The sequence below is a fragment of the Micromys minutus genome (assembly GCF_963924665.1).
Source record: "Micromys minutus genome assembly, chromosome: 6".
Taxonomy (NCBI): domain Eukaryota; kingdom Metazoa; phylum Chordata; class Mammalia; order Rodentia; family Muridae; genus Micromys; species Micromys minutus.
In genome coordinates, this window is record NC_137975.1 from 51142421 (window position 1) to 51161487 (window position 19067).

The 19067-nt window shown below is 47.9% G+C and overlaps 1 protein-coding gene across 2 annotated transcripts in view; it reads left to right on the top strand.

The window, feature by feature from the left end:
- FRMD4A (FERM domain containing 4A) overlaps positions 1 to 19067 on the top strand; it is a gene marked incomplete at its 5' end in the record, with an annotated part of 263087 nt that overhangs the window by 240581 nt on the left and 3439 nt on the right. For both annotated transcript variants that reach the window (XM_080917998.1, XM_080917997.1), the window contains 6 exons: positions 3992 to 4220; positions 6392 to 6448; positions 10095 to 10335; positions 11122 to 11286; positions 12322 to 13196; positions 14474 to 14570. In XM_080917998.1, coding sequence (XP_080774124.1) covers positions 3992 to 4220; positions 6392 to 6448; positions 10095 to 10335; positions 11122 to 11286; positions 12322 to 13196; positions 14474 to 14570 — 1664 coding nt within the window. The remainder of the gene's footprint in view (positions 1 to 3991; positions 4221 to 6391; positions 6449 to 10094; positions 10336 to 11121; positions 11287 to 12321; positions 13197 to 14473; positions 14571 to 19067) is intronic.

A 19067-nucleotide genomic window follows, 5' to 3' on the forward strand; every position in this document is an offset into this window, starting at 1 on the left:
TTCCCATTATTCCGTTTCCAGTGTCCCTTTTTGTCCTCGTTGGGGCTTCTAGGCTCTCAGTAATTTCTTCATTGTCTCCAAATGGCCATATTTTTTCCTTTTACCGTTTCTTGGATCAGCAGACTAGTGGCTATATGGTTTTCCTTGTTGGGCTGAGTTTGCATGTCATAGTGTAGATAGTTGGGTCTCTGTTGAAGTTGTTTAATACTGTAGACTACTTGCAAGTGGTCAGTTAGGGTTAGGGAGAATATTCCAGCAGCGTTCAAGTCTTAGTGATGGCCTCCCAGCCCTTTGTTCCTCCTGGTTGTACCTGATACCTGATCTACAAAAGGAAATACAGCTCTCATTGGCTGCGGAAAAACTTACATAGAAGTAAATCTCCTGTTACAGCGCTCATTGGCTGGAGAAAGACAGGAAGGACCTGCCCTCCACCATCTTAAGTCACATGACTAACATCACTGCGTGGACATGCGTCCTACGCTGCTTCTGTCATGGCTTCAGTTGTCTGTATTTGAAAAAGCCATATTTCAACAGGATTCTTATCTTGTTCGGATGGAGCACTGGTGAGGGCTGAGGCTGGAGAATTCTATTGGAAGGTAATCAAAGCTCAGCCAGGCGTAGTGACACCTTTAATCCCAGCACTTGGAAGGCAGAGGCAGACGGGTCTTTAGTTTCAGGCCAGCCTGGTCTACATAGTGAGTTCCAGGACAGCCAGGATGAGACGGTGTGATACTGTATCCAAAAAATAAATAAATAAATAAAAATCAAAAACAAAACCAAACAAAGTATCCTGCCCTTGTGCAAGAGAAACAAAAGGTTAGGTTAACCTTCAGGCCTCCCGGTCTCTCCAAAAGTCTTCTGGGGACTAGAGTTACTCATTAAGGCTGTAGTCTCAGAAGACTCAGGAAGCACTTCAGGACTCACAGTCTGGCACATTAGCCATCCTTGTTGCTGAAATGTCCTGGCCAATGCATGGAGGGAGGGGGCTTGGAGGAGGGAGGGTTGGTACTTTGGCTCACAGTTTGAGGATACAGTCATCATGGGGAAGGCTGGGGGGGGGGCAGCTGGTCACACTGCATCTGTGGGTGGGAAGCAGTGTTGTCACTCAGTTCACTTCCTCCAACCCACAGAATGATGTCACCTACATTTAGGGAGGGCCTTCTCACATCAGTTAACTTAGTCTTGAAAATCCCTCGCAGACATTGGACGATTAAGAGAAACCACCACCAAGGGAAAGGGAAGCAAGGAAGGTACTTTTAGCCTTTTAAGAAACTTAGAAAAAGACATTTTCCAAAGTAAGGTCAGTGGGGAGGTAGAGCACATGCTCAGGCCCGTGCCTGAGGCCTGCAGGCTACCAGGCGCACCAGAGCACTTCATCCAAAGTGATAACCAATCAGGCCGCCTCTTCCTCTTCCGTAGGTTTGAGTTTGATACTGATTTCGCTGGGTTATCACTAGGAATGAATAAGCTAGAAGTCATCACAACTTAAGCTCTAAAAAGCATCCTGTGTTTAGTCAGTATCCTTCCATGCCTAGCTCAGGTTCCCACGGTCGTAGATTTTTCTACTGCTTAAGAAAGTCGACTCTAAGGCCCTGAGAGTTTCTTGCTCGCCCTGTTGCATCTTTCCGAACTCATAACAGGAAGCAGATAGAATCCTGAAGCACTTCCTCCCAATGGAAGGAGCCTTACTTTTGTTCTGTGCTGCCCCAGTGCTCCTGGTTGCTGGCTTGGCTTTCCTAGCCATGTGACTGTTTCCACAGACAAGCCATTCAGTCTCGTCCTTGACTTGATTGGACTATCAAGACTTGTTCTAGATGCTTGTAAATCTCAGGGTCAATGTCTTGGACCAGAGCTATCATAACCGCCCAGGAACAGCTGCCTCAGGGAGCCCAAATTCACAGACTGCTCTTTGTCCCTGACTGGCTCTGGGCAGGAGTCCATACTGATATCCTTCTGAGAGAGCAAGTGTGGCCAACACTAGAGGATCTGGAAGGAGTTTATTGTCTCTAAGTCCTTTTACCCTTGCTTTTTCCTCACACTCCTGGTTCCTGCCTCTTCTAGCGCTCAAAAGTCAATGAAATCAGGCAAAGAACATTTTCCATAGTAAACCTCCCTATTCTGCCCCACCCTGAGCTTAGCCTGTTGTGCTCAGAAGTATATACTATTGGGCTACTAGAATAGGAAGACATGTGGAATCCAGGAAACACAACAGTCTCTTCTTTCTTAGTTTGATCAGGCCCTGCCAAACTTTAATGTACCTGCACATCATCTCCCACAAGATATGTAGTCTTCAGTGGTCATGTGTGGGCACTGGGAAAAGAGAAGCCACTATGTGGTCGCCCTACATTTATGCAGTGTGGGCTTTTATAGGAATCCATATCTCCTATGAGTTCCCAGAAGATACCTGGGCTTCTAGCCCTGTGCTCACCCAATAATACTCCAACTCTGGAATAACTTTTGCTGCTTAGAGCTAGCTTCGAAGAAGTGGTTTCCCTAGTAAGTCGGTTTACCTTCTTGTTTACTAGGACAGAATACCTGGCAAATGCAACTTAAAATAGAAAAAGGTTTTGTTCTGGCTCCTGCTTTCAGGACTATGATTTCTCCTCGGAGTGGAGCCTGGAGGGGTGGGGCTTATGGTGAGGGAGCAGAGCCTGGAGGTGGGGCTTGTGGTGAGGGAGCAGAGCCTGGAGGCGGGGCTTGTGGTGAGGGAGCAGAGCCTGGAGGCGGGGCTTGTGGTGAGGGAGCAGAGCCTGGAGGTGGGGCTTGTGGTGAGGGAGCAGAGCCTGGAGGCGGGGCTTGTGGTGAGGGAGCAGAGCCTGGAGGCGGGGCTTGTGGTGAGGGAGCAGAGCCTGGAGGCGGGGCTTGTGGTGAGGGAGCAGAGCCTGGAGGCGGGGCTTGTGGTGAGGGAGCAGAGCCTGGAGGCGGGGCTTGTGGTGAGGGAGCAGAGCCTGGAGGCGGGGCTTGTGGTGAGGGAGCAGAGCCTGGAGGCGGGGCTTGTGGTGAGGGAGCAGAGCCTGGAGGCGGGGCTTGTGGTGAGGGAGCAGAGCCTGGAGGCGGGGCTTGTGGTGAGGGAGCAGAGCTTGGAAGCAGGGCTTGGGGTGAGGCTTGTTAAATCTTGGCATCAATTGGGATCAGAGCTTGGGCAGGAGGCTGAGTTATTACTCTAACCTCATTCCTAGCCATCTCCTTCTTCCAGTTAGGACTCGCCTCTAAAGGTTACCAAACTCCCTCCCACCCCCCTCCCCAAACAGTGCCAGCAACTGGTAGCCAAACATGAGTGATAGTTTTACATTCAAAGCATAAAAACCAGGGAAGAAATGAACCAAAGAAATGACTGCTCAATACTTAAGGGGATTCCATATCCAAGCACAGATCCTAACACACATCTCCCTCCACTCTTGGCATTACCTGGTGTGCATACATCTGCAGATGAGACATCTGGACAATAGGCTAGCAGCTAATGCTCCATCCAGGGTCTTGCAAGATCTGGATCTCCTAGGCACATCTGGCACTCACATCTTTATTTTGCCCTGACCCAGAACTCAAGGGAGAATCATCTTGGTAAAAGGGCCAAGGAATTGGTAGAGATAGGAGGTAGAAGCCTATCCAAGGAGACGCAGGGGAAACTGGTTGTACCACTCACCCCCACATCATCCTAGCCCCCTGGAGGGCCCAGAAGTACGTTTATAAACATGCAAGTGTGAAAGGAACAGTTAGGGCTTGCAGGAAGAGCTGCCAGAAGACACATAGGTCCAGAGATCATGATTTGTCTTGTGCCCCATGTATATATATATATATATAAAAAAAAAAATGGTAAGGATTAGCAATGGGTTCTGAATTTCCTCTAAGGCTGGGTCTTTAACAGACCTTCAACAAAAAGGAAGCCCAGAAAGGCTGAGGGCTTTCATCTGGGCTAGAGGTGGGCAAGGTAGAGCTTCCTTGGGCAGCAGCATCTTCGGAAGGTATAAGCTTTGGTTTTTCCCTCCCACAGGAAGCTGAGCTGGAACGCTTGGAACGAGAGTTTGCAATTCAGTCCCAGATCACCGAGGCTGCCCGCCGGCTAGCCAGCGACCCCAATGTCAGCAAAAAACTGAAGAAGCAAAGGAAAACCTCTTACCTGAATGCTCTGAAGAAGCTGCAGGAGATTGAAAATGCAATCAACGAGAACCGCATCAAGTCAGGGAAGAAGCCCACCCAGAGGGCTTCGCTTGTCATTGATGGTCAGTGCCACCCGAAAGCTCCTACCCTGCTCCCAGACAACCAGGTCCTGTTGGGTCCTCCTCTGGATCCTTGCGGGCTCTAAATAGCCTCTTACCCACACGCTGGAAGGGGATGGGTAAGCCTGATGTCCCGCTCTAACGATGACTTGCCATTAGAGGTGCAAATGAAAAGGACCCTACATGGAACCCTGATGTCACTTATGACATCTCTCTGGGGAGCCTGGGATGACCAATTCTCTTCTTGGCTGTCACCATGAACTATGGAAGATACTGTGATAGCCCAGGCTAGCTTCAAGATAGCTGAGGCTCTGCAGTTCTCAGAGACCTAGCCTCCTTTCCTAAGACTGGAAGGCCAAGTACACAATAGCCACTGTATTAGATTTCAGTCCTCCAGGCCACCATCCTGTCCTCCATCTCCCTCCCTCGGGCTAATTCTAATACCATGCACTTCCTATCCCAAGCACGATGGCTTGAAGGATTGGATTGTCCCTCATGGATTGTCTGGAATTTCAGGGCTTTGGTGATGATGGTAATCAGATTACCCTCAGATACACCACCAAGCATCAGGTCTCTCTCCCATGGTTACCATTTTTTCCAAGTCAATGAATTCTTGATAATATATTTTAGAATTCTCCAGAGGGTATTTATGACGAGAATATTTTAGTTCTAAAAAGACAGAAACTGATATAGGGGTTTCTGAGGTCTGTCTGTCTGTCTCTCTCTGTCTCTTTCTCTCTGTCTCTTTCTCTCTCTTTGTGTGTGTGTGTGTGTGTGTGTGTGTTTCATAATGGATGCAAGGTTTCAGTTTGGGAAATGAAAGCCCTATCCAAGCAGAAGATATGGTTATATAACTATGTTGATGTACTTAAAGCCTGTGAACATTTAAAAGGGGTGAAAATGATAACCTATGTTATATATATATATTATAATACATTGATACAGATCTATCCCCTAAAAATGTGGGAATACTAAGGAACCAGTGGTGGATTGGCAATTACAAGATACCAAAGTCTGTCTCCTTGGAGGTCACCCATCAAATAATAGGAAGGAAATAGGTTCATAGTTGGGAGCGATAGGGCTGACTATAAGTCACCCTTTGCTCTAGGAACTCAGATGAGCCCACCCGTCTGTGTCTTCCTCGGTTGCCCTTTGCCATGACAAACTTTGCCCCACTTTCTAGCAGAGATACCGTGAGTCAGTCTTTCTTCGTCATTGCATCCTTTGGGGCCTCCTCGAAGGCATTTGGACTTCCCTGGTCTGTAGAAAGATCTTGAAGAAGCACTGGAGCTGTGACTGGGAAGAGGAGTCTGGGGGGCGAGTATCTGTCTTAGCAGGGAGCCCTCAGGGAGCCTGCCTAGTGAAGGCTATTTCCTCTGCTCAGCTGGCAGCACTGGCTTATAAATCACTATTTGTACCAGCTCCTGATTTCTTCCCTGCAAGCTTCCAGACATTTTTGTCAAGTGCTCAAGAATCTGCCTCTTCTGCATCGCTGCCACAGTGAAGGGATGTTTTCATCACAGAGGCTTGTCTGCATTCAGACGCTCCTTAGGTCATTTCAGACAAACCCCTCTTCCCCGGGAGTACCTCAGTTTCCCCAGTGGGAGGGAGGATCCTGTTACTGTCTCCCCATCAAGCCTGTTCCTAATTGAAGGGTGACTATAAAAATAAACTCCGGAGAGATGGAGTCTGTATTTAGCAGGCTTGTTTTCTCTCCTAACTTAAGTTCGTTGAGAAACCATTTATTGCCATGTGAGCAAAACTGGGTTCCCTCCCCTAGTTTCATACCTGTTGAGTAACAGCTGCTCACTTCTTTGGTTTGGCTGGTACTTGCCCTGAGTTTGTTCTAGAACAATGGTGTGGTTTAACCAGGTCCCACCACCGTTCTATGACATGCTAAGCCATAGCATCTGGTGAACAAAAGCGTAAGTACACAAAGCCTAGGGCCCATTGCAGAGTCAGGGAGAGGAGGATGAGCTAACAGCCCACCACCAGACTGTCGAAGGAAACACCCAACAGCATCTTTGTACTTCATGGCTTCTTACCTTACTGATGAAAAAGAGATGGGTGGGTGTTGCCAGGATTGGAGGGAAGGGTCAGGTTTTCTTTCCTACACACTGGGCTTTGTTCCCCAAACACGTTAGCCCTGTAGACTTTCTCTTTTTATCTTCTAGATGGAAACATCGCCAGTGAAGACAGCTCTCTCTCAGATGCCCTTGTTCTGGAAGATGGTAGGTTTCCCCATCCTCTGCTCTTATAAGTGGAATCCAGATTAAACCCAGATTATTCTGTGTGCTGCCTGGGAATGGCCTTGCAGACAGGAAAGGGGCTGAGACAGTGGCTGGAGGCATTCCTTACAGGCCCTTGTTTTCCCCAAGAGTCACTATTGAGTTCACAGCGATGCTACATTGACACTGGTTTTTCAGGGGTGTCCAGTCAGCACCCTCGTGTCCCAATAGCATAGAAAATAGACATGCATGCTCTGATAGTCCATAGGCATGGGTTGGATACTCTTGGAATAGATGGCCTAGAGAATTAGTCTTTGTCCAGCTTGGCCCATGTACACCAAAAGATTAGATGATATTCTTGAAGTGGTATTTTGTCTTTGTAATAGTCAGAGCACTTTTTTTTGGCTGCATGTTAGCTTTAATCCTGTAATACCAGCACATGAGAGGTGAAAACAGAGGCAGGAGGATCAAAGTTCAAGGGAACCCGAACTGTATAGCAAGACCTTGTAGAAAAACCAAACAAGGGCCTGGAAGTATATGTGAGAACATTTGCCTAGTGTACGCAAGGCTCTGAGTTCCACCCTTATGTCAAAAAACAAACAAACAAACAAAAAAACAAGGGGGGTGGGGACAAGTAGAAAAATTTGAAGTAAAGAACCTGCATCGTATGTCTTCCTTTGGGTAGTCCTGACACAGGAAAAGAAGCAGGCATTGATTTGTGTTAGACAACAAAGCTTGGGACCTACTAGGAGAGTGTGAGCTACCGGGAAGGACTTGGCTATCCTCTGCTTTTGAGACAGGAGTGAGAATGTCTCTTTGGCAGCATGGACAACCTTGGAAACTGTTGTTTTACTTTCTGTTGAATTCTGGAGCCTGACAACTGCCTGGGGATATTTTCTTGGTCAGTCTTAGAAAAGAAGTTGAAAGCCCCTCCCACCCCACAACAGAAAGCAGCCACTCCAGACTTAGACCCATCTCTGAAACTCTTCCTGTGGTTGCTAAACCAAGCCTTTGGAAGACAAGAGAACTAGTTATATGGAAATCTCTTAACTGGTAGTTAATTACTTTTGCCCACTAGGAAAACCTCAGGCACCCAGTGGTAAGTGGCTATTCAGACAGAAAACATGAAAGGCCTACCCAAGTCACAGTAATAATGATAATTGTAGTAATAATAATGATTGCTTTTGATGTGGGGAAAGCCTAGAGAATAGCTACCCAGAATTGCCCTTGCTATTAGAAATCAGACTGTCGAACTTGACTGCTGCATTAAGTGGGTGGGAAAGCCATGGTGCTCAGTGAGAACACAGAAGCCTATTTGGAATATGAGACCCTCCCTTGTCCTAGCATTGATCAGTGTCACCCTAGTCTGCCGAGGAAGGAACAAGCTGATGAAGCCCCCTTGTGCTAGGAGTTCCCAGGGCTATACATTTTGAGACATCATGATAGCAGTTTTGCCTGACAACCTGGGCCTCCAACCTCCTGAGAACTGGGATTGTCTCCTCCAGTGTCCTGTGTTCCCACTTGAGATGAAGCTCTCTCTTCCTTCCTAGAGACTCCTGTCAGATTTGAAGGGCTAGCAGGAATAGATCAGAACCCATATATCTGGCCTATTAGGCTATAAAAAAACAAAAGTTGAAAATGGATATAGGCTTCCATCAATGGTTGGTGGATTTCCCTCTAGCCCTCCCTTCTCCCCCTTCCCTGTGAGCACTGAGAATTCCCTCTCTTCCCAAAGCCACCCCTATCCCAGGTTCCTATCACCAGATCTCTTTATTAAACCCTCCTAGCGTCTCTGGTTGGTTTTCCCAGGGTCAAACCTGCAAGAATAAGAGTTCTCTAACAGGAGTTTCGCCTTGACAATGCTTACATTAAGAAAGTTTTCTTGTAGCGTTCAGGCCAAATCTCAACTCCGTGCCTCAAATTCAGGGTTCCACACTATCTAGGCATACTCAGAACCCCTCCCCCCCAACCCTCTCCTCAGCTGAGTAGAGCCTCCTGCTTTTACCTACTCTCCTTACCTCTAGATTTCTTCTCAGTTTCCTTCCTTCTCTGCCCCATAGCTCATTTGTTCAGACAGCGTCTTTGGGCTTTGGTTGGGGATTATTTTGTTTATAATTAGATCAGGTCCCAAGTAGCTCAGAATGGTATTGAACTCACTCCATAACCAGAGCTGGCCCTGAACTGCTGATGTGCCTGCCTCTGTCTACCAAGTGCTAGAATTTTATAGGAGGCACTGTGCCGTATGAGACATCTGCCTTCTTTGGCTAAGTGGGTTTGCTTCCTTTGGAAGCCATCTAGCATACAGGTGTGTGAAATTGCACACCAGAAATGGTGGAGGTAGTTATATTGGGAAAGTGCTGCTGGGTGTCCACTTGGGGGAAGGAGGGGGCATTTTGCATGCACAAGCTGGACTGGAGGGAGGGAAGCTTAACGTGGTGAGTGAGTGTCCTGCAGGGTCATAGTAGGCAGCAGGGAGTGTGCCGGCAATGAACACATTCAGGAAGAGAACTGGTTGAGTCTATTGGGGCAGGGTGGAGTATATCTATGCCCCTGGTGAGGTAGCCAGGTCTCTGGGGCGAGGTCTGTGTGGCCTGTACCAATGACCAAGACAGGGGTGTTGGAAGATGCTTTATCTATATCCTCGGGAGTTGGGGGAGGAACTTATAAAGTCAAACAAGGAGTGAAGCCTGAAACTGTCAGGGTAATACATTCTTATCAGGGTTGTTGTGGCCAGAACTGACTTTATGGCACCCGGTTGAGACTGGGGAAATAGCCAGCCCCTGCTGGCCTACCTTTCAGGTATCCAGGTTTGAAGCCCCCTGGATTCTTCTTCCTCTATAACCCTGGGCCATTATGGTCCTGCAGTACTGGGACTCTATTCCTCCAAAGCACCTTGAGCAGAGCTGAGGAATAGATCTCAGGGGAGAGCCTAGCCCAGGGCCCTGGGCTCCATTCTGATATCCCAGAATTAAATACGCCAGAACAGATGGTAGAGAATGGGAATAGCTTGTGAGGGATGCTCGGATGGTAGAAGCCAGATCTGTCAGCACGTAATTAAACTTGACAGATATACTTTCAACTCATTTTTCCCCCTCTAACAAATATTTATTGAGTACCTACTGGGCACCAGCTGTCATTCCAACCCTGAGGATATAGGGATTAACAGAGCAGATAAAATCCTCAAGAAGGTTAATGCCCCCCCCCCCAGAGCACATAAGATATGTTTAGTGTTTCTTCAAACATAAGCTATGGCATAGCTCCGTGCTAGAGCATTTGCTTAGCATGTCTGAGGCCCTGGGCTCACTTCTTAGCACCAAATTCGAAAGAAAAAAGAAGTTAGACCATATTACTGCATTTGCCTGTATGGTATTGGTATGGTATTCATTAGTATAACGTGATCACTTGTTGATGGCACTGAATCCAACTCAGACTTAATTCATACTTAACCAGAAGTGACAGGATTGCCCTTCACATTCAGTTAACCCTGCAGTTTAGGCTCTGCCTTGACCTGGATTGACCAACAGTGGGGTTAGGGTCACAAGTTCCTGGTGCAGATTTGATGTGTAGCTCCAAGGTGCTGATATAGTATGTTTGGGCAACGGTTTGTGGAAATAATGATTCTGATCAATTCCTCCTTCTGTCTATGCAGATGACTCTCAGGTTACCAGCACAATATCCCCCTTACAGTCACCACATAAGGGACTCCCTCCTCGACCACCATCATCACACAACAGACCTCCTCCCCCACAATCCCTGGAGGGACTCAGGCAGATGCACTATCACCGTACTGACTATGACAAGTCACCCTTAAAGCCCAAAATGTGGAGTGAGTCATCTTTAGACGAGCCTTATGAGAAGGTGAAGAAACGCTCCTCCCACGGTCATTCCAGGTGAGCTGCGTTGGGACGCCCAAATGAGGTCTCCGGCCATGCTTGAACAGAATCAAAGGCTTGCCCCACATAGAACCTACAAATCACGGTATTCCCAAAGGAACTCCTTTCCTTCATGGAACTTACAGTTCAGCTTTGCTCACAAAGCCCTCTGCTGTCAAACCTGTAGAGGTACAGATTTGTCATCTGAAGCTGTGTGTGTGTGGGGGGGGGGGGGGGGGTAAGGGTTTGGCTCACAGTCAACCTGTTGGCAGATGGCTTTAATGCTGCTAAATTCCACAGGAATTAATTAGGAAATTGTAGCCAGCAGTGTTCCAGAATGGCAGAGGAGAGCCCAGTCATCACGGTGGTATAGAACCCTACACCGCCTTCCGGCCGATTTCTGGAGCCAGGCAGCTGTAATGCAAGCTGCACATTATCAGCTCATTACTTGGTTACTATCAACACCGTAGAGAGGATTATCCAGAGACATTTAGGTCCAATTCCATTTTCCTCATGTTCCTTAGTTATACAGCTCCAAGAGGGCACCTTAGCAGATACTTTGTTTCTTGGAAAACAATACTTGTTAAGGATAAAGGCTCCACAGAATATTTACCCTGTGCTTAACTGCAGGGGTGAAGGGGGAAAGGTGGGGTGAAGGGGGAAAGGTGGGACAGTGAGAGTTGGAGTCCCAGGCAAGGTCTCCCTACAATTAGATCTACTGTCCCAAGCTAGTTGATCCCTACCAACACTGCCACATTGTACCAGTGTGACCAACATGGCGTCCCTCCCTCTGCTTGCTTGCAGCAGCCACAAGCGCTTCCCCAGCACAGGAAGCTGTACTGAGGCAGCAGTAAGCAGCTCCTTGCAGAATAGCCCCATCCGAAGCCTCCCACACTGGAATTCTCAGTCTAGCATGCCATCTACCCCAGACCTGCGAGTCCGGAGTCCTCACTATGTCCATTCCACAAGGTGAGTCATCTGGGCCTTCTGGGCTCCAACCTAGCCAGCCCAGTTAACAGGTGAGCTAGGGTCAGACTTGATTCAGCCCACCTTAACCTGGACACTCAATGCAGCCGACTCTATTCCTATCCAGGGACTTGTGGAGCCAGAGAACCCCAGCCTCCTGGAGACAGCTAACAAGGATCCTAGTAGGTGTGGAAGCAGGGAAACTAGCCCCGTTAATGTGGGGAAGTGCAGCAGCTGTATGCACCCAGGCTAATCTTTGCTCCACATTTCGTTCCTCATAGATCCTTCTCACGAGCCCTGAAATCTGTTTCTGGCTTACTTTAATGCCTCAAGGTATACATTTATAATGATCAAAAGAAACAAGCAGAGAAATTAGCTTGGATCCTATCCCTTCTTTAAGAACTAAATCGGGGTCACGGAAGGTCACTGGTAAAGGTTATGTAGTACACTTCTGCCTGTATGTAGCCAAGATCGCTATGAATTTGCATAAGACATCCTATCGCTGGGTACCATCTTTTCCTTGTTCATATTGATGGATCAGAGGCAAGGTTTTGGTATTACTGGTAGGTGCTTGTATCATTTATATTTAGGGGCTCCATGTTTCACCAACCCTCCCTTTTAGAATCTTCATCAGAACAGCCATTGATTGATACCTTAGCGTTCTTCTCAGAGGAGTCTGTGGTTCAATCATGAGAGGGCCTCTGTTAAGACTTTTTGTTGTTAGTTTTTGTGTTTTGAGATTTTTTTTAAGGAGTTAATATAATGCTTAGAACGTGGTAATTTGCTTCATTCGTATCATTTTCTTAAGTAAAAGCCCTCAGGATATTACTGGTCAACACTTTTCATCCATTTCCGAGGTTCCATGTGGACTCCAGGAATTCTTAGCTCCCTTCCTCACCAGGGACCTAGGGGAAGTACCTGGCTTTCCAGGGGCAACCTTGCTGGACTCTCATTGGTAGAGGGCCTAAACCTGGCTAGTGGCTTTCCTGGGACCCTTTGATCCAGAACTCTAAGACTAATCATGCGGCTCCCCAACAGGTCGGTGGACATCAGCCCCACGAGACTGCACAGCCTCGCACTGCACTTTAGGCATCGAAGCTCCAGCTTGGAGTCCCAGGGCAAGCTCCTGGGCTCAGAGAATGACACCGGAAGCCCTGACTTCTACACCCCGAGGACTCGTAGCAGCAATGGCTCAGACCCCATGGATGACTGCTCGTCGTGCACCAGCCACTCGAGCTCAGAGCACTACTACCCAGCTCAGATGAATGCCAACTACTCAACGCTGGCTGAGGACTCGCCATCTAAGGCGCGGCAGCGACAGCGACAGAGGCAACGGGCAGCAGGCGCGCTGGGCTCGGCTAGCTCAGGCAGCATGCCCAACCTGGCGGCACGCAGCGGGGCTGCGAGCGCAGGAGGTGGTGTGTATCTGCACAGCCAGAGCCAGCCGAGCTCACAGTACCGCATCAAGGAGTACCCGCTATATATCGAGGGCAGTGCCACACCCGTGGTAGTACGCAGCCTGGAGAGCGACCAGGAGGGCCACTACAGCGTCAAGGCGCAGTTTAAGACCTCCAACTCTTACACAGCTGGTGGCCTGTTCAAAGAGAGCTGGCGTGGGGGTGGCGACGAGGGCGATGCCAGTCGCCTTACGCCATCGCGCTCTCAGATCCTGCGGACTCCTTCCTTGGGGCGTGACGGCGCCCACGACAAAGGCTCCGGCCGTGCTGCTGTGTCCGACGAGCTGCGCCAGTGGTATCAGCGCTCCACAGCCTCGCACAAGGAGCACAGCCGCCTGTCGCACACCAGCTCCACCTCCTCTGACAGCGGCTCTCAATACAGCACCTCTTCCCAGAGCACCTTCGTGGCGCACAGCAGGGTCACCAGGATGCCCCAGATGTGCAAGGCCACGTCAGGTGAGCATGGTGGTAGGACAGCAGTGACCTAGGCAGCCTGAAGGTTGCCTAGACTTCACAGCCAGGAGAGGGAGTGGAGTATTCTGAAGGCCTTGCTGTGTAATGTGGGAAGCCCATGGCCCTTATCCCAATCCAGGTGTTCCTTCCTTTAACCTGGGGCAGAGCAAGCATTCCTTTGGCTCCTCTAGGTAAGCAGAAAGCCCTTAAGAAGTTCTCTATGAGATGGCAATGCTAATAACCGGCATTAGTAGAGCATTCACCTTTGCTAGATCATCTGTATGCTTATACCGCTTTAAAAAACGAAACTACAACCTTTTACAGTCGGCAGAAGAAATGAGGGAGGGGAGGAGGAAAACTAGGATAAAGGTAAAAGTGGAAATCAGGAATCTTACTAAAAAGCCAGGATCTGGAGACAAGAGTCCCTGAGAGGAACAGCCCGACAAAGCTGCTGCTGTCGTCACTCGGGAACACACACCAGACACGCTCCAGAGACTAGACTACAATCAGGGCAGTCCTGGGCACACCTTCGTCTTCACAGTCCTACAACCTTTTTCCTGTTCTGTTTTTTTAACCTGTGGCTTCCCAGCAGGATTCCGAGACTAGATACATTTAATTTGTACCCTCTGAAGGTCACGGTCTTTCTAGTCCTCTCAGATCCAGTGACTAACTACCAATGGCAAAAAGATAGGAGTGGTTCATTCTCTCAGAATTACCATGTTTGTGTGGGTTTGCTTTAGTAAAGAGCAGGAAGATATTACTAAGATTTCAGTAAATTGTACCTCACCCCCGCCGCCACCAAAAGTGCAAAGGAAACATCTCAGTAGGATTTACTTGGTGCTGAATTCTCCTAACGAGATCTACTCACATTTGAAGTAAATCTATGACACACGAGCTGCTAAAAGCACTGTCCATTTGAAGTAGCGGATGGTAAGTCTGGAGGCCCTTCCGATGATAGAGTGGTCCCCACAGAGGAGCCCATCTAAGATGCCCCCGGGGCAGCTGTGCTCTGGTCTCCACAACAGAAACATGGGGGCTTCCCATTCTGTGCAGTTGTAGAAACCATCCTGTGGCCTCACTCAGAATGGAGGGACAAAGGTTAATAGAAAATACAGTTGGGGGAGTAAAGGTATTTCTCACTGAACGCCATGGGGTCACCAAGACCCTGCCTGCGAGATCATGTCCTTCATGTCTGGCATTGGGTCTGTCACTGACTTAACGAGCTCCCTACTTGGTCTTACCTGTCTTCTCCCTGCTTTTCCCACACCAACTGCATATAGCTGCCTTACCTCAAAGCCAGAGAAGCTCAACACCATCGAGTGAAATTGGAGCCACCCCACCGAGCAGTCCCCACCACATCCTGACCTGGCAGACTGGGTGAGTTGTTCTGTGAGGTCGCGGACTTGGTTCTCCTGGGTTCCAAATTGCATTAGCTAGAAAGGACATCAGCATTGAACTCCCGGCAACGGGAGGATGCACCAGCAAATGGGTCTCCCTGTCCTCACCTTCTCCCCAGCCTGTTTTCGATGGGGATGAATTCTGAGTGTTTTATTTAAAGGTAGGTAGCAATTCAATTCTGGGCAGCATTTGATTTTTTTTTTTTTTTTGCAAAACTCAAGGGGTGGGAGAGAGAACCCTGAGTCAGACATTACACAGGTTTCTCGGTGTGGTGTCTTTTTTTTTTTTTTTTTTTTTTTTTTTTTTTTATCTTACATACATGAGTGCGCTATCTGCACATACACTTGCATACCAGAAGAGGGCATCAGATCATATTATAAATGGTTGTGAGCCACCGTGTGGTTGCTGGGAATTGAACTCAGGATCTCTGGAAGAGCACACCGTGCTCTTAACCTTTGAGCCATCTCTCCAGCCTGGTCAGTGGTCTTAATATCAGGATGCATCCAAAGAAAAGGGTCTCCTGTCTGGACTAAGCAGTTGTTCCTCATCAGCAAAGGGGATACTGTACCTTGAGACCTTTAAGTAGAGGTTGCCCACAGCAAAATACTGAAACTGGAAGTAAGCTTTAAGTGTGGACATAGGGTCAGTTAGGATGCTCTGATCTGCCGAAGGGTCAAGCAGACACAAGTGTCCTGCTTGTTATCATGCGCTGGCACTTTCTACCTGGCCCCTCTCTTCTGTTGCTGCCTCTTGGATGGTCCATTCTGTCATTAGTTACTGGAAATGGGCCTCATATCCAGCTTAATCCACAGCTTTTGCTTTGCTGAGCATTGGTGAGCATGTCTGGGAAAAATCTGACAGCTGTGAGCCGAATTATAAAACCACCACCGTCCCACGGTTGGTTCTGCTGCCTGCGTCCAGGCTCCCACGCCGGGCATCTTTACTCTGCATTTATCTGCAGTGATTCGACACCAGGCCTCTCCTGGAAACTTCATTTTGGGTGGAGAAGTGGGGGAACCAACACTTGTTACTTAAAATGCAAAGGATGATGGCTTCTTTGGACGTAAGTGAGTTTCAGGGACTCCTGTCTGCTCCCCCAAAGGGAAGATCTTTTGATCTTTTGAATTCATCAGACAGAGAACACAAGCCACACACTCTACTTTTCTGGTAGGTGCTAAAATGTGGACCCTAGACCATCAGTTAGAACTTCACCTGGAATCTTGGGCCCACCCAAAACCTACTGAATAAGAAACTCTGGGGTAGGCCTATTGGGTGTCCTTAAATGAACCCGTGGGTCATTAGGATCAATGGTTAGACACCCACAGAACCACCACATTGCCTCTTTACTCTTTACAAATTAAGCAAACATATAGTCTACAACTACAGTGTTTCTCGTGTCTACTCCTAGGGTGGCCTTTGCTAGTAGCTACCACTCTCTTTATTATGAATCATTGACACTTGTCCATACCATCCTCTTTACAGCTCCAACCTTTAAATCCAGACAGCTTCTTGGCTTAGGCTCTGTGAGTCTCCCAGATCTAATTCATACACTAGCCCTACATCTGTATACTTCTATAGGCTAAATGATATCATCCAACAAGGACACTTGGGATCCTCTGTGGGCCATGCCCAGTGTTATCTGATCTGACCATATGACTGCATCATTTGACTGACAGACAGGCTCTGAAATTGACAAGCAGCCCTCCCCACGCCCACTCACTCAAGTTGCCTCCTTTACCACATGTAGCCAATGAGGGCTCACCACACTGGAAACAGTGGGTATTGTCCTTGAAGTCCAGCATTTTGTCAGACTGAGAATTACTCAAGAACAATGTGATAAGAAAACATGACAGTGGATAAAAATTGGCACCGTCTGCCTTCCTAACAGAACTGAGGTTCTCTTGCTCATCGATGGAGCCTGAGTGTCCCAGACACATGGGTAGATAATCATTGGGTCTTTCCAGTGTGTTAATAAGCTGCTACTAATCACGTGTGTCCATTCTCCTATGTAACACGACCTCTCTTCTCTTCTCCTTCCGCTTTCCTTTGTTCAGAGAAGCAACAGAAAACTCTCCCATCATGGATGGGTCTGAGTCTCCAACTCACCAAAGTACTGATGAATAGAGGTATTGTAAGGGAACCTTTTGTTCTTACTGCCCACGTGTGTGATCCAGATGTCCTGCATATGTGCCGCCTCTGCCCATGTCAGAGTTTCCAGAAGGAAATGTCTGAATGGTGTGGAAGCTATTATTTTTATGTTTTATTTCTAGCTACATGTGGTGCTATATGTTTGGATGTGTGTTTTTACATCAGATGTAGGATAGTCCCCATGTGCCCCCCACCCCCCAGTATATTTAGACTTTCTAAGCTTTAAGTCCAAAACCAAATTGTAGTGGTCCACTGTTGTTTACCAGCTTTGGATGAACTCTCCATGGATACCACTCCACTGCTGTTTTAAATGCCGCAAATACTGTAACTCATTATCCTACCAATTTTCAGTGACGTTTGCATGTTGCACCAAATGTCAGAGTCCTGCTTTCCAAAATGTGGTTTATAAATTACCGCCACCTGGGAGCTCAGCATGACTCCAGAAAGCCACCCTGGCTGCTGAGTCAACTGCACTCTGGAATCTGCAAAGCGCTGCTCTCCCTCGTACAAAACAGTGGGACCTGAAAGTCTAAATAACTAACTGTATAGCGCTGACGTTCAGAAGCACATCAGGGATCGATAAAGTGATAAGGGGACTGTGCAGAAGTGGGAAAAGGGCTTTAGTAAAGCACAGAAACCGAGTCAGGCACATGGAAGAACTGAGGACTGTACACCTCAAACACCAAACCATCAAAGCGCTAGGATTCAGAGACCGAGCAAGGCCCTTTCAGTTCCTACACACAGCCTGTGAGCCTGGCTTCAAAGGCAGAGGAACCATGCCAAGAGGGAAGCACAGGTGTGGTTGCACAGGGGTGGGGGGCGCTGCTGGGGGAACAGCTGAGGCCCATGTCCCAGAACAGAAAGAGCAGCACGTTAGCCTGGGGTGTGGGGTGGAACCAGACCATGAAGAGTTTTTACAGTTAGCCAAACGAGGATTAGGGGAGCTGAGGATGAAGATGGACAGACAGCTCACACTCTGGTGACAGTGAAGGGACTGAATGATTTTTGGATTGGAGTAATTTTCTCCTCCACTGTGACGGGAGTACAATGTGCTTCAAGTGATGGGGATGGTACCAGACATCTGAGATTTAGCACACTCATGTGGGAGCACGGTTGAGTCAGTTCACGATGAAGGAGAGAGAACACTGCTGGGTAGCAGCTGACACACAGGGCCATGATGACACAGTGGCTTTCTGGCCACTGACCTACAGCACTATTTACCAATCCAGATACATCCAGCCAGTCGGCTGGGTAAGTGAAACCCCATTCTCAGTTCACAGCGGGATACAGAGAAAAAGCATCACTCACGTTTTAAAATGTGATTTAACTCCAGACTACTATGTTTAACCAACATGTCCTATGGCACTAAGGTGTGTGAGATGGCACTGCCCTGTGAGATGGGCCAGGTGAAACAAAGAAACACGTGACTTCTCAGAGAGTAGTGCTCAGTGTACACTGTGGTCCCTGGGATGCTGGGTCCTCAAACTTCCTTCCGCTCATTTCCTCAGAGCACTTCACCTCCAGAAACGTGGTGACTCCTTATAACCAGTGTTGCAGTTAGGGAGACATCCCTAGGAGACCCACACCACAAGTGAATCCAAAACAAGCTTCCGTAAGAATCTAGGAAGCTGTAACAGTATCTGCTCCACAGGAGTGAAACGCATACGTTTAACCAAATCAGCATAAGCTGAAAACGGGCCAGAGCTCACTGGTCATTTGCATCCACAGCAAGGAAAGAATACTTGGATTTTTCTAGCTCTGGTGGACTTTGCTAGGTCAGAGGAGGGACATTTACAAAGCATTGAATACTCACTCGATGAATTCCTGGAGAGGTCAGCAAATGAGACAGAGTAAGGGTGTCAACTGTCTTCAGAGTGCGAGACAGCTTTAAGATACTCCTTAAAATGGCCCAGCCCCAATGCCACTGGCCCTAGGCATGGGATTGAAAGGGTAGCTTAGGGACAGTTAGAGACTTGGAGCTGTAGCCACTCATCTGGGTGAGTGCTGTGGATACTTAGGAGTCACTCCCATCTAACCTACTAGAAATACTTACTTGATGAAATGTCTGTTTTCTTCTATGAATGTTTTGCTATGTAGAGACAAATGCACTTTTATTATATATATAATATATATATTGGTGCTGAGGATTAAGTGCAGGACCTCTATATGCTAAGCATGCTTTCTACCACTGAGCTACAGGCCCAGTCCCAACTGTATGTTTTGAAAAAATACTTCTATAAAAATTACAACAGTATTGAATTAAAAAGCATTAAAAGCGAAATTTAGAGTATCACTTTAGTATTACTCTAGAGAAGGCTCACATTTTGA